Genomic DNA, 15,191 nt, shown 5'->3' with positions numbered 1-15,191 from the left:
CAGGACCCATTTAAAGATGCTTGTGATCTCAGTGTGTTCTGTGTAGGGGATTTGCATCTCATTCCTATTAAAAGTGCACAGAAATAGTTTGTGTTGACTGTAAACCCTTCAATATATTTAATTCTTGGTTTTATATGACTCAACAAAATATTAGCATTCCCAAAGTAAAAATACTCTTAAAAACAAGCAAAGGAAGCGAGTAAAAGCTTGCCAAACATCTTATTTTTCCTTCTTTTGTTTTTCAACAAGCTCAGTGACCTTATTAAGACCTTTGATATTTGGATTTTTTCTTCGGTTTTGTAGTCACACTGGAAAAAAACTTTGTTCAAAGACAGTAGCAGAAGAAGAAAAAGAGGTTTCAAGTTGTGAAGTACACAAGTGGAAGAGCTAAGACATTCAGTTGGTCCCTTTGACAGAGAGATTAAAGTCAATGTCCATTAATTATATTTTCCACTATCATAATTTTAATTCAAAAGTGGACTTAAATGACTAAGAGTCTATGTTGTTTATTTTTGGTGACAAAACCACCATGCTATTTCTGTTTCCTTAAACTCAGAAGCATGTGAGAAAGAAGTATCCCAAATTCAACTTGATCTCAAAGGAAGCTTATCATTTGTCAGCCAGGCAAACTAAGACTCACTTGTCAGGCAGGCAAACTTAACTAAAAAAGTTGAAGCTATTAGCATATGCAGTTATGAGCAGTTATTCAGTCATAGGTTATTGTTTAAATATGAGGGAAGGAAAGCAGATCTTTATGTAAAAATCAACATTACTTTCCAGCTTCCAGGATGATTAGAGCAGCGGTGCAGGAAAGTGATGGAAGGGAGCACATTTCTGTGTGGGGCGTATCTGCTGTCAGCTAAATACATGAGTGGAACAATGGGGGAGTGTAGAATCTGTTTGGCTTTCCCCTGCTCAAAAAATCTGTGGGAACATGCTGTTGTTGGGATGTGCTGAAGAGATGAGCTCTGGCACCTACGCCACACTGGAGAACTGTGAGGACAAACATTTGGGAGGAAAGCTGAGCTGATCCTAATTGAAGCAGACACCAGTGCTCACTCATTGAAACTCCACCAGCTTTGCCAACCTGATGTCAGGTTCTCCATCACTGTGTGAGGGTCGCCTCCAGGCAGGGCATGCTAAAAATTAATTATGCATGCATATCCTCCCTCCTCTTTCCCACATGTGCACAGATACACTCCAAGTGAGCAAAGAAAAGCATGTGGGAACTGCTTCTTGACACCACTTTTGTCAGTGAGTATGTTTTGCTGCAAGTGAGGGTGTTGGTTCAGTGTCCCCGGAGGTTTGGACAGATGAAGATGATATTGGGGCTGCAGGCATTGCAGGGCTCATCATTAATAGTTCACAGAGGACAGTAAACTGAGCTGACTATTTTATTACAAAGTCTGGTCACACTCTTCTTCAAATTTTTAAAAAAACATTTCTTAATTTTGGTGTGTGCTGGATTGGGTGGTTTCAAAGATTTCTTCTTATTTAGGAGTCTACATTTTCAGTTGCAATTTTCTTTCCCTGCCTGCTTGGGCTATGGGGAATAATTTGCTCACATCTGCAGCTCAGCATTATAGGAATGTCTTTCCTGGAGAGGGTGTGGTGTCCTCCCTCCTAGATGCTCTGACATTCTCCAGGGTCAGGAAGGCCTCTGAGATCTGGCAGGGACCATCTGGGGGTTTTGTCTCCTTTTGCAAGTGAGAACATGACTCATTTGTGGGGAACATCTGGGGATATTTCATTTAATCAGGTTTTTTACTGCTCTTGTGACTTCGAGTATTAGCACTGTCTCTGCTACTTCTGTTCTCTGACAGGGGCATGTAGCAGTTGAATCTCCCAAGAGTCAACTAAGCCATATTATTGGCTGCCTCCAGGGGTAGCTGGGTGAAACTTAACGGTCCATGAGATACAACAAGTCAGTAGAAATGATCTAATGTCCCTTTCTAGTCTTAAACTCAGTGAAATGGAGAAAATTCTGCTTCTAAAGGAAATGGCAGATGAGCAGTTGCCAGGATCTCCTACCAGGCTTCTTCCCCAGCTGTGTCCATAGGGAACAGTTTCCTTTTTACAATCTTGTTTGCAGATTCTCAGCAGAATTGTACCATCTTCACTCCTGGAGACCAAATTTGAATTGCCATCCTTCTGTGCAGCCCATTTGCTCTTCCTCCACACTCAAATGCCGAGACTGTTTCAGCCTCTCTTTGTGGTGACTGTTTCTGAGAGAAACTTTTTGGTTTATCTTCCTTAACCAAAACCTAAAAGAGATATCTGTTTTATCTGACACCTGCCTTTCACATGGGTCAGGTCAAACCTCCAGTTGCAAAATACATATGACTCTCCTAAATGCAGTCTTGTTCATCTACTCTCTCTGGTTGAGAGCTATAGCCAAAAAAAAAAGTCTACCAGGAATTTTTATACACTCAAAACGTCTCTTTTGCTTTCCTCTTCTGCAGAGAAAATGTGCAAATTAAAGTTGTGAGTATTGATGTATTTGTTGATGTACTTTTCTTTTTCTTGGAAGCATCTGCAAAGGTGGCCAGAGCTGCCTCTCTTCAGCTGCCAAGTAGGAGTCCTCTCCTGTGTGTACTATCAGCAAAATCAGTGTTTTTTCTCAGATTTACGTGCTTTACCTTGAATATTTCCATATGAAAAGAGAACCTTGAGAAAAAGTGCAGGACTAGAAATTCTGCAGTCTGGGGATTCCAAGAATGAGGGAAGCACAGATGCTTTTTCCTCATTTGAATTCAAGGACACACCATCTCCACGATGGCCACCTTTCCACAGAGAGAGAGGGGAAGCCTCCCCTTCTTGCTCTACCACATCAGTCACTTTTTAACTAACTTACAAACTATTTTGATTTTTGCAGTAAGTTGGAATTGTTTTTAGTACAGTCTGATGAGGTCTCACCTCATCAGTTTGCACATGCAAACTGTCACAGATGTCTTTATCTGCATCCAAGCAAACCCTCTTCACTCATGCTCACATCCTTGGATAGGCAAACATTTATACTGTTGCATTTCACCCAGATTCCTGCCTGCAGCTTGAGGTTGAACTGTTCAAATTCAGCTGTTAGAGCTGGTCACCAGGCTGACTGCTCTGCAGTCCTCTGCAGGAAAAGCTGAGCTGTGGCCAGCTCTCCACAGGTAGTTGGCACAACACTTGCAAAGTGTGATGTTGTCACCAGCCAATTGGCCAGGAGAGCTCAGCTTCTCAGACCTTCCATTCCAGCACGATCTTTATCCCTTTTATGTATTTTAAGCTTTTTAGAAAGCCATCAATCAGAGGCTGGTGACAGCTCATCACTATAAAAACAAAGAGAGCTTAAAATATTTGCTTCCTCTACTTAAGGTTTGCAGTTCTTAGTAATATGTTATTAGGAAGTTGCAGAGCAGTCAAATGAGAACAGAATAATTAATAAATTTTCTTCATAAAGTGATTAAAGCAAATGTAAAGAAATTCCAATGATCTCTTAACATATTAAATAAAGAATTTAAAATAGCCCTGAGAGTTACACAATTTTGTACCACTGCTTTTACATTATGCCAAGTTCAGCCCCAGAAAAGCAGCTGCAGGTCTCACTCTTCACTTTTCCAGATTAATTGACATAACAGGGTCTTTGTTTTTCTTTGGGTGATAACCCTCAGCAAGTCTTTTTTTTTTTTCCCAAATTATCTGCCTTGCCCATGGCCCCTCATAGCTTGCAAATACAAAGTGAGTGAGGGTTCTTTGCAAACTTACTAATGATAAAGCGTGTTCCTTCTCCCAGTTATCTTTGATGCAATCTGTTTCAAATGCTGGGACTGATGATGTCTCAGAACAGTGTAGGAGGGATGCCTGAGCGTGACTGAGACACAGAGTTAAAAAAAAATAAAATCTAAAAAATGAGAGATTCCTTTTAGATAGAAAATAAAATTCAAGGAAGCCATGCCTTGTTTGAAACAAAACAAGCCATCTAAGTTTATTGTCTGGATTATTAATTGTGCTGGATTGTTCAGCTGTCCCGAAAATGTCTCTTTAATCATTCAGTGAGTCTGAAGCCTGGGTCTCCCAAGACCACGTTCTGATCTCTCACATATGGTATATCGCACCGTTCATTAGACCCACTGGTCCAGTCACATGGAAATGATGTTCAGACTGTTTCTATCCATATCTGCTACTTTTCTTCCTGAATGTGTCAGTCTCATGATGAGGGCAGTGACTCCAGCTGACACAGACACAATTGCTGATTGCAAAGAGAGACACTGCTGTGAAAATAAAGAGAAGCAGGGGTTATTTTTGTCATGGTTCAGGCTTTGTGAGGCATCCCTGCCCTGCAGAACTACAGATTCCTTTGTGGGAGGAAAATTCTGAGATCACAGGTGCTAATGAGTGAAAAGAGGATGGGTGACCCTGGGAACAAACTGAAGGACTGGGGTGCCCAAAACCTGAGCTGAACTCCAAGATGAAGGAAAAAGTTCCATCTGTGTCGTGCGATTCAGTCCTCGGCTCTCAGCACTGTGCTGTTCCAAAAGCACAAGTGCTTTGTTTTGGTGGTGAGATGGGAGAAGGGATTTGCTTTGCACTGTGGGAAGCAGGATTTCTTGCTCTTCCCTCTGAATATTTGATGGTGGCAGTAAGAGAAGTGAGGAACAAGGCAATCTTATCCAGGATGGGTGTAAGCCAGGCAGGTCCAGGCAGTCCCCTCACTGCTGAAGGGACAGAGCTCAGAGGGAACACAGCTATGGATGCAATAACTCACATTTAGGAGCTTGTTTCCAGCTACACACGCAGAAGGCTCAGTACTGATGGCTACCAGCAGGAACCAGGTCAGGGGATTTCCAAGCAGCAGAGCACTTGCCAGGGGACCCCAGAATGTCGCATCCAACTCCTCAGCCTGCACTTGGTTGGGGAGGGCAGGCAAGTGATGTGTGAAGTGTTGAGTCAGTATAAATGTCACAGCCAAAGGTCTTCAGAGTTGGAGTGACAACAGGAGGAGACATTAGTGCCAGGAGTTCTGACACAGAAAAAGTGCTGTCACTGCCACCACCTCCGCCTTGGAGATTTATTGATGGTAACTTGGGATGTGCCATAAACAGAGGTGATATTAAATGAGTCTGACTGTCTCAGGGGCTAAGTTTTACAACCTAAAGTGCGAACTCTCTCTGTCTCACTGAGATCCTAAGGCATTTTTCCAGCAGCTCCCAGGATATCATTAAGTGCTCTCCAGAGAAGGGCTCCAACACAAGAGAGCCCTCCCTGTGCAGCACAACATCAGCTGCTGAGGACAGACACAGATATCTGCCAGGGAACTCCTGATGGAGATCTCCCAGGATACTGCTGCTACCTCACTGAGCACACAGCCTTCCCCACCATGGCTTTGTGAGGAAACCAGAAATTGCCAGGCAGGTTACCCCAAGTACCAACACACTCTGGTGTCAGAGGCTCTGACCTCAGTGTCAGCAGCTCATGCTGCAGAAAAACCTCCCTGTAGCTGTGCTGTGACTGCGCTGAACCTGGTCAGCCTTTGCTGAGATGCCCTCACAGAATGGTCTCTGCAGCTTCAGAGGTCAAACCCATAGTTTCCTTCTGGAGTCACTGGCCACAAAGGGCTGTGCTATCGTGCAGATGTTCTCCTTCTGCTCTGTAAATGCATCTGGGGCTGCAATAGCCCCTTTCTGCTGAGGAGTTCCCATGTTCAGATAACACATTTTATCCCAGAAGAAGCAAAATCTTCAGCAGAGCTCTGGGGATGCCCATTTCATTCTTCTCTGTAACTTCTGCCTATCAAAGGTAAAGCAGGTCTGTGGAGACCAAGGGCAGAGCACCACATGGTCACAAGGCCTGTTCTTCACAGGTTCCTTCATCGACCCATGGGTCTGGGGTAAAATTATTTTGTCAGGATTGCTCACAGCTTATTTTGGGGAAAAGGTTTATTTTGGTGAAATTCCTGAGAAGCCTCCTTGCCCTTCTGCCCTCATGACTTTTCTCTCTGCTCCTCCAGTCTGCTCGCAGTTCTCCAAGGGCGTCTATGCCATCTTTGGATTTTATGAGAGGAGGACTGTCAACATGCTCACGTCTTTCTGCGGGGCTCTCCACGTCTGCTTCATAACACCAAGCTTCCCTGTCGAAACATCCAACCAGTTTGTCCTCCAGCTCCGCCCAGAGCTCCAGGATGCCCTCATCAGTGTCATCGAGCACTACAGCTGGCAGAAGTTTGTGTACATTTATGATGCTGACCGGGGTAAGTCACAAGTATGTGGGAGGGTTACCAGACAGTTAAACACAGTGCTCTAGGTGGAGACTTGGCCTCCAGAAATCCTCTTACTGTGGGTTTCTGGAAGCTGAGAGGATGCCTAAAGGAAGGGTCATCCTGTGCCTTCCCTGTTCTCTATTCCTTTCATAAATATCCATTTCTGCTGAAGGTGAGTGTTGATCTACATGATGCATCAGCCTGACCCAGTTTGAGCCCCATCAACATGAGGGAAATACTTGATGTGTAGGTGTTTTGAAATGGTGAAATTGTTTATATTCAATGTCCCATATTGAACTGGTCTGTCAAACTCAAGGACACTGAGTCCCAAGTTTATAAACATGAATGACTTCACCCAAACCCACAGTCAGGTGTGAAATGTGTGTCTGGTAAATAGCTTGAAAACCTCCAAGTCCTCTGTGTTAGCACATGTCAGTTGTCTATGTAAAACAATAAAACCTTTGTTGGGTTCTTGAAGTTATTATCTAATTTTCTGAACCACAGACAAGGCTAGTGAGCTCATTGCTCTGTGATTCAGTTTTCCCAGCTCTCAGATGCCTTTAAAGCTCCAGGCTTGGAGGCTGGAAGCCAAATGGACTTGTGGAGGACAGGGTGGAGGTAAAGGTGATTCACAGCTCTGTCCTGGAAGTTATTGTTATCCCTTGAAGGGACAGGATAACCTTTAGAGACAAGAAGAAGGTATAAAAGCGTCACTCTTTCTGTTGTCATGCATCATGAATATCCCAAAAGGACTGCAACAGACAGAGTTGTCTAGTAGGATTCCAGAGCAGTGCTATGTGAATCTCCCCTGGAAGGCTGTGCATGTAATTTAGGCAACATAATTTTAAAAATAGTGGTTTTCTTTCTGATGACAGACAGAATGATGCTGAATACAATTGTGTGTTTTGATTGCTGAGGGTGTCCCTAACTCTAGGAGCATACAGCCTAAACAGATCAAAGACAAGAAGGAAACTATGGCCAAGAGAAATCAAGTTGTTTGAGTCGTGACAGACAGGAAAATGGGGATTAGAGTTCTTATCTGAATCCCACAGCAGGGTCTGATCAACGAGACTGATCTGCTGATTACAAAGGAAAACTAGGCCTGCAATCATCTGCACTAGGACAGAAAAAGTAGCGCTCATTAATTCTAGCCCAGCTGAGTTTGGGTAAAATCTAGACTATTAGCTGCTCTCTGTTGTTCTGCTTCACTCTTGTGTCTTTGACTTCAGCCTGGCTGAGGCAGCTACACAGGCTGTCAGGAGGATGGAAAGATGTCACTACACAACTAAAACCTGGCTCTTCCCCCTCTCTTCCCATCACAGGGTTGTCAGTCCTACAGAAAGTGCTGGACACTGCAGCTGAGAAGAACTGGCAGGTGACAGCTGTCAACATCCTGACAACAACAGAAGAGGGCTATCGAATGCTCTTCCAGGAGCTGCAGAAGAAGAAGGAAAGGCTGGTGGTGGTGGACTGCGAATCTGAGAGGCTGAACATCATCCTTAACAAGGTCGTGCTGGTTTGGGCCGTCTGGGAGGGGTCTTGCACATGGAAGAGGAAGGGTTGTTTCTCCTGGAGAAGTTCTTTCCATTCTTGTCTGATCCATGTCTCACTGTGGCTTTCACTGGATGGGGGGTGTGTGCACTGCAGCAAGCTGCTGAGCTTGCAGACACTTCTCCGCTGTGTTATTATGGAAACTGTAAAGCTATATAAATACCAGAAGCTCTCATGTATTCAGGTCAAGTGAGCCCCACTCTTCCATGTTCCCCACTTGTCTGACTCCTTTGCTGAGCCTTTTTACACCTCCTTACTCCTCAGTGAGTTTGCTTTGTGCTAATTCCTCCAAGCAGTGTTCACAAGATGTGTCACCTCCTGATTCTGCTGAGTTTTCCCACAGTTTTCCCACCTCCTGTGAGTTAGGGTGGAGCTGTGAATTGGCCCTGCCAGACTTCTGGTCCTCCAGCCTCCATGTGCTGCACCAAATTCTCACACCTGTGCCAGAGATGGAGAAGCTTTATGGTACATCTGTAACAGGAGCATTGTCTCCATATCAGGCTAGGGCTCACCATCATCCCAGGGCCTCCAGGCTATAGCAGGTTTGGATCTTTCCAGCTCTTCTCATGCCTTGCAGTAAGAGACACGTTCATTCACAGCCATCTCCTGGATGCTTTGTCAGCTCGTGGCCACGTGCCAATGGGGTATGCAGTAGAGGACTCAGCAGGTAGCTTGTGTGCCCTGCCTTACTCATCTTCAATCAAGATAGGTCAGCCACTAGTGCAGACTCAAATTTCCCCTATCTTCTTTGCTCCATGCCTTCCTTAAATGCTTTGCCTCAGTCCCGAATAGGGAGTTCTGTGGACAGGAGACAAATGCAAGCCTACAGACAGGTTCAGCCTACACTTCTGCCCCCTCTTCAACTCCAGCCACAGCAGCTTTCTCCCTCACACCTATATCCAAGTCCTCCCCCACCACTGGGGCTCCAGTCCCACGCAGCTTAGAAAGGATCCCTCAGTGCCACGCAGCCGCTGCACTGCTATTCCCACTGTTGTATTCCTCATAATCAGCTCACTCTTACCTCGTGCTTCACACGTCTCCCTGTCTAAGGCACCTGTCATCTCCCGTCTCACACTTCAGCTGCTCGCTGTCTGGGGCAGGGACTGACATTTCACCAGCTGCACGGCTCAGCGACGAGCACAATCCATCCTTGTTGGATGTCTCTGGGTGCTGCTCTGTTATATGTAATAACGGAGCAAATAGCAGGTTTTAACCTCAAAGTAAAGGTCGCGTTCATGAAAGAGAAAACAGATTATTTCATAGGGTAGTCTTCTCTCTGACCACGGAGCAGCTGCAGTCGAACAAAATTTTTAATGGGATCTAGGCAGTAAATTTGACTTTTCTGCAAGTTTTGCTACATGGTGTATCAGATTTCTAGGGTTAATAGTGTTGGGTTTTTAAGCCTGTTTTGTCTAACAGAAAGTTAAGTTCTGTAGTCAAATATTATCTAGTTCTCCTGATACAAAAAGGAAAATAAGTCTTTTTTCAAACTTCCTCACGTAAACTTAGATGTAAGAAAAGCTATCTGTAAGAACATTAAAAATCCAGATATTATGATTATTTGTCTTGCAATGCTATAAAAAATATCAATTCCCATGGAGAAGAGATACAATGTTGTGTTTTCCTACAATAAAGACAGAGCAATTCCCACAGATGTCTGCGCCTGGGAGGGGACTCTCCAGTGAGGAATAGGTCTGCGAACAACCTTTTCAGACCTGTGTAGTCCATTTTCATCCTTTTTTTCATTTTTGTTCCAAATCCACCAGGATTTCTGAGAGCAAAGGGAGTTATCCCAGTGTGAGCAGGGGATGCCTGGTTTTTCACAGCGTGAGGTGACCGGAGGGATTCAAAGGTTGCGTTCAGCTCATTGTCACGTGGAATTCGGCCGGGACTGTAACTTGAACTGCCAGCCAGTGTCTCAGCTCACCACGCCAGCATCCTCTCTGGGAGTGTTCTGTGCTGTCTGCCCTGTTTCTCTGAGTGTCTGAGGTGCTCAAGGAGCTTTTATCCTCTTCCCTGACAAGCCTGTCTCTGTCTCTTGGTGGCTGTGGATTTGTGCTCCCTGGTGAACAGGAGAGCTGGGGACGGCTGTTTAGCATCAGTGCCTCTCACATGCACACTGGTGCTTGCACACACTTTTCGTTTCTTCTCTGTACACATGACACAAATAACACCACTTACTCCAGCATGGCAGTCCTCGCGGTCTGGTAGCTGCGGAGGAGCCAGTGCTCCCTGTGTTAATGAAACATGGGAAAATGACCTGATTTCTTTCTGGGAGATTTCTTTGTGTCGTGTCTCAAGGGTATGATTTATCTTTGCCGAGGTACCTGTCATTTGTGAACCAGGTCTTGGTTCAGGGCAGGTTATCGCAGGGTTGTGCTGTGTAGCCTTAATGGGATAAGAATGTGGTGGGTTGTGCTCCATCAAAGCCCTGCATTGTTTCTTCCTTGTCTCTCATTAAAATGAGTAACTGGAAGTTCTCCTTTGCCAGTGTTTCACTCTGAGAGGATTTCTCTCTAATAGATGTCAAACTGGCCCATTAAGAAGTGGGTAATGAAACCTAGGTGGCCCAAGTGAGCTATCAGCATGCAGCCCAGCACAGCCTCTCACCACAGTCAGGATAAGTGATAAATGCTATTATAACCTCAGCTTGCTACTGCTGTCCGGACACATTAGGACTGAGCAAGCATTTTAAAATAAATTAAGATCACAAATAACTGTGTAAAACACAGGAAACAAGCCTCATAATTCAGGTGGATGGGCTGCAAGATTAACAGCTCAGGGAAAGTTGGATAGCAGCCCTCTGTGGTTCATTGACTCTGACACCTAATAAAATAACAAAGGAGAGTTTGGGCAGAAGGAACCAATGCCAGCTATTGTTGACGCGGGAGAAAAGGGGAATTGGATGGTAATTCTTAGACATCCCAGTGCACCGGAGACTCTCCTTCCTGCCACAGGGTTTGGGACTTACTGCAAAGGTCAGTCTGGGTGAACAGAAGGGGACAACTTGGGTCTGGTTTTACTTCTTAGATCTGGCAATGGAAGGTACTCAGAAAACTACCCATAATGAGGTGTGTATCTTCATAGTTTAGGTATATAGAGTTTTTTTCTGAGACCTTCAGACATCTCAGCAGAAGCCCTATCCTGTTCAGGAGCCACAGGGCAGCGAAGCTGGTGGAGCTGGCACTAGCTGTGTAAGAAACTGCTTCTAAATGAAGCTTTCACTGGAGTTAATTGCCACCCCCACACTAATGCTGAGAACCAGATGAGTTTTATTATGCATACAAGAGCACTTCATCAGAGAAGGGCTAAGACAGATGAACCAGTTGCATAGAGCAAGTGTCAGCTCATTTATAATCCATTTGAAAATCCCTAAATGACTGCTCATGATAATCTGGGAGTGCTGTCCCATGGGGAGGATCAGTCTATGCCCTCATCTGACATTTCTCAAGCACCTGCTGCCAGCCTGGTATCAGAGAGAAGTCCTGGGTAGACTGATTTCTGGTTGAGTCCAACACAGCAGTCGTTTTATGATCATTCTGGCTGTGAGGATCTTTCTGGCCATGCTGCAGTTTGTGCAGATTTCGCCTGAGCGTTGGCAATGCAGGCAGCAATTCAGAATCACTTCATACAATAGTGGAAATAAGAAGTAGTGTTGCCAGCAAAGAAACCTTATGGAAAAAGCACAGTTCTCTCAGAAACTGGCAGTTCTTGTGCTTGTGCAGGTTTTGAGGGCATGTTAGTTTGGGCTTTTTTCCCACTGTTTTGTTTCTGTATGTAGAGTGGCTCAAATGCAGATGGTATCTGACTCTAGTAACCTAGGAAGAATTTAACAGTGCTGCTGGAAATCAATAGAGAGGAATTTCAATGAAAACATAGAGTCGGTGAGGATAATAGAATTTTGAACTGTATTCTTTCTGTTCTCTTTTTAAATCAAGGAAAAAGACAGGGACCATCTGATCTGTGCCTCTGTTCCTTCCAATCACAGGCAAGCCTGCAAGAGGTGGAAAGAAAAATAAAGGGAAACTTCTCCAGCTAACATAGAAAAAATCAGTTATTACAGTTCAGTAAGCAATTGTGTTGATGAAAGAAAATAAAACCTTAACTCTGCAGGCATCAGGGAGAAAGGAGTAAGTGACAAAGTGCATATTTTTGGGCACCATGAATATGAATATATAGATAATCTCAATGAACATGCAGGGGAATCCTCTGTTTTGGAGATGTGGTTTGAAGCTACCTCGATGCACTAAAGGAGAAAACTTCCTGTCATCTCACCCAGGTGGGTGTCTGTGGCAGGGACCATAGCTGGGAGGATGTGCAAAATAGCTCTCTAGTCTTGCTTGATGTTTCAGCTGTATTTGTAGTACATATGGACTACAGCTTCCCACTTTTTGCCTTTGGTGTCTGAAAAATGGATCTTGTTTAGCTTCTTCCTTTTTTTAAAGTACTGTTTCAAATCACCCTGAGCCCATAGGAGATAGGTTGGTTTGTTTGGTTTGTTTCCCTGCTGTAGAATGTTCTTAGGGATCTTATCCTGTCTAGTTTCAGACTTGCTGCTCAAATATCACGTGTGAAAGCTCTTTCTATCCTCTAACAAGATTGTGAACTTTTTTTGTGTCTTTTTACCCACAGCTGAACAATCTTATCAGGGAAAAATAAGAGGGAGGAAGAGCAGATAATTGAGGGTCTTCTTCCATAGTTGATCTCTGCTAATTACCTTTGTTTTTTATGTTGCAGATAATCAAGCTTGAAAAAAATGGGAATGGATACCACTACATTCTGGCAAATATGGTGAGTTGCCCTCATTGGTGTTTATTTTTAGCTCTCTCTTATATTGTAAAGCAATACATTTATGGTTACTGAGATGGACATTCTCTTATCTACTTTTTGGGAAAAAAGAATACTAAAGTCCTTTACTGTGTTCTCCTTGTGAGGTGTTCCCTCTTGAGACATCAAAATTATCTGCAGGGTATCTCCGAGTGTGCTGGGGTTTTGTGGTGATTTGACCTTGACTGGATGACAGATGCCCACCAAAGCCACTCTATCACTCCCTCCTTAGTGCTACATTAAATCTGACTGTCATGGCTCTAAGGAAAGAATTGGCTCTCCCCCTTTAATCCAGGGGGTGCTGCCTGAGGACAGAGCAATATTGGACAGCAGCAGGGCCACCTTTCTTGATCAAGTCTTCTAGTAGGATGGGAAATTTCCCTGCCTAGGGGGATTTGGGAAGCTGTGAGAGAGAAATAGCCTCAATCCATAGGGCAGCTGGAGGTTTTCCACAGCAGAGCTCCTCCCCTCTCCTCCCCACTTGTGTCCATCCATCCAGGGAGATGCACAGCAGAGGATGGGCTGGTGTTGGCAGTCTGGAGCAGAAGCTGTTCCCCCCAGGGACCCCTGTGTCCATGTGGGGTGAGCCCAGTGCAGGCTGTGGACCTGTTCTTCCCACACAGAGCTGCATCTGTGAGGCAGCACGTCAGCCCTGGAATAATTAAACTTTAAACTGCCAATTAGTCAAGCAGTTGCTGCCCTTTTCCTTCTCTTGGTCCTAAGATAACTCTGTAATTTACAAGGCAAAAATGGCCACATCATTACCCTGCAGTGCCCTGTACTGACCCTGCACTCTGTGCTGGCCGCCTACCATGTAATTACAGAGATAAAAATGTTACGTTGTGCAAGGGGAGACATGCAAAACCGTTGAGCAGCCAATAACTTTAGTTGCTAATTTTTAATAGATTATTATTTGCTGTAACCCAGGTCCTGGATGTTTATGAAAGTCCCTTCATTAAAGTTAAGCAGGAAAGTGAGCTGGAGTTGCTGGAGTGTGCATGTCTGTGCACTGTTATGCATACCCACGTGGAAAGCTGGATGAAATATCACCTCTCTTCTCTATGCAGTTTCATTAGGATAAATACATTAAGGACATGAGGTGAACTAACACTCAGGTGCTGGAGTTTTGGAAGGACATTTCCCTTTGTTTTCTGATACCACGGTCTCCCACTTTTAGCTGGAGAAAGCACACTTGTCCCATCTTTAATGTGTTTTCTTAGCCTTTGCACAAATGCTGAGAGGACAGAGCTGGCTGGAAGAGGCTGCATACTCAGCCAACAGGGGTTATAAATAATTAACTTGGAGCAAAAGGCTTTTCATTTCCCCAGCACCTCTGCAGGGAGATTCTGCCTCCCACTGCAGCTCAGTGGAGGGGCTTTGGGTCCCACAGGGACTGACAGGACCACCAGAATCCACTGTTACTAGCTGTGTTTTTCAAGAAGCTTTGATTGACAAGAAAAAGAGTGAAAGTAATTCAAGCTTTACCTTTTGTCTTTCCTGCTCCTTAAAACCTAATATCACATAAGAGCCAAACTCTAGAGAGGAATATTTAAAAAAAAAAAAATCATGGAAAAATCATTTAAGAAAAGAAGCCTAGCACCCCTCAATGTTAAAAAAGCCCTTTCCAGGGCAGAACAATGTGGGCAGGTTCAGGCACCAGCAGGCAAATCAGTTTCTATGATGTGCTGCACCCACACAAGAGCTGATCTGTTCAGCAAGGAGAATGCAAAAAGACCCTGAAGATCCCATGTTTCTGAGACCATAGGCCAGCAAGGAAGGACAGCAAGGCTCCCTATGTGGGGATGGCCAGGGATGTTATAAGGGATTGTCAGAACAAGGGAAGTCAGCGTCTGGCAGGGTTAAACCCTAGTGCAGATGTTCTGATCCAAGAGATCACAGGGGGTTTTACCCTCTCCTAAGGACATCTCGTCGCGGGATTAGAGCCTCCAGAGGGTGTAACGTGCTGTAATTTATTCCCACTGACTCATGCACATAGTGGTAGACCTTAAACACCCTGCATTTTCCCCTGTAGACATGTCCTAAGATGACAGGGCATGCACTGCCCACACACACACACACACACACACACGTGTACCCTCGTGCACACCCGCATGCCTGGAGAACAGCCCTGGTTTGCGGAAATGGCTCATTCTGGAGCACTGAGTTGTCAAGAGAATAAATTAAGAGCTAAAGCCTGGAAGTGTCAGGTTTTTCAAATGAGTTATTTTTGGTCCCCTGTGCCGATTGATGGAATCCTGAGTTTAGAACTGTCACCCTTCGTGAAGATAAGGTCAAGAAGTCCTCAGCTGGTTCATAGCCACCAATTTACCTGCAGGAGCTGGAGCAAGGGGATGAATTTTCCATACCTGCCTTTTGCCTAACCTTCTTGGATACAGAAAAATGGGGACACAATTATGGAAATTACACATTGGAAGCAAATATTGGGAAACATTTCTAGATAACCCCTCTTAAATTCTTATTTTTAGCTATATGTTTGTTCAGAGCTATACTCAGCCAATAAACAAGCAGCAGCACACTACTGCCCAGTTACAGCAGCTTCAAACTGGTGTTGCAT

The 15,191-nt window shown here is 44.6% G+C and overlaps 1 protein-coding gene across 5 annotated transcripts in view; it reads left to right on the top strand.

Moving 5' to 3' along the window:
- GRIA1 (glutamate ionotropic receptor AMPA type subunit 1) overlaps window positions 1-15,191 on the top strand; it is a 118,677-nt gene that overhangs the window by 48,561 nt on the left and 54,925 nt on the right. For 3 of the 5 annotated variants that reach the window (XR_010434533.1, XM_064671994.1, XM_064671993.1), the window contains exons 3-5: window positions 5,990-6,229; window positions 7,561-7,748; window positions 12,527-12,580. Coding sequence is in view for 4 of the 5 variants with exons in the window: in XM_064671994.1 (XP_064528064.1) it covers window positions 5,990-6,229; window positions 7,561-7,748; window positions 12,527-12,580 (482 nt within the window). In the remaining variant the exon portion in view is untranslated. The remainder of the gene's footprint in view (window positions 1-5,989; window positions 6,230-7,560; window positions 7,749-12,526; window positions 12,581-15,191) is intronic. The other 2 variants (XM_064671996.1, XM_064671995.1) reach the window with 1 other exon arrangement.

This window comes from Pseudopipra pipra, chromosome 15, assembly GCF_036250125.1.
Source record: "Pseudopipra pipra isolate bDixPip1 chromosome 15, bDixPip1.hap1, whole genome shotgun sequence".
Classification (NCBI taxonomy): Eukaryota; Metazoa; Chordata; class Aves; order Passeriformes; family Pipridae; genus Pseudopipra; species Pseudopipra pipra.
The sequence above is the reverse complement of the archived record's forward strand: the minus strand, read 5'-3'. Positions and strand labels throughout refer to the sequence as shown.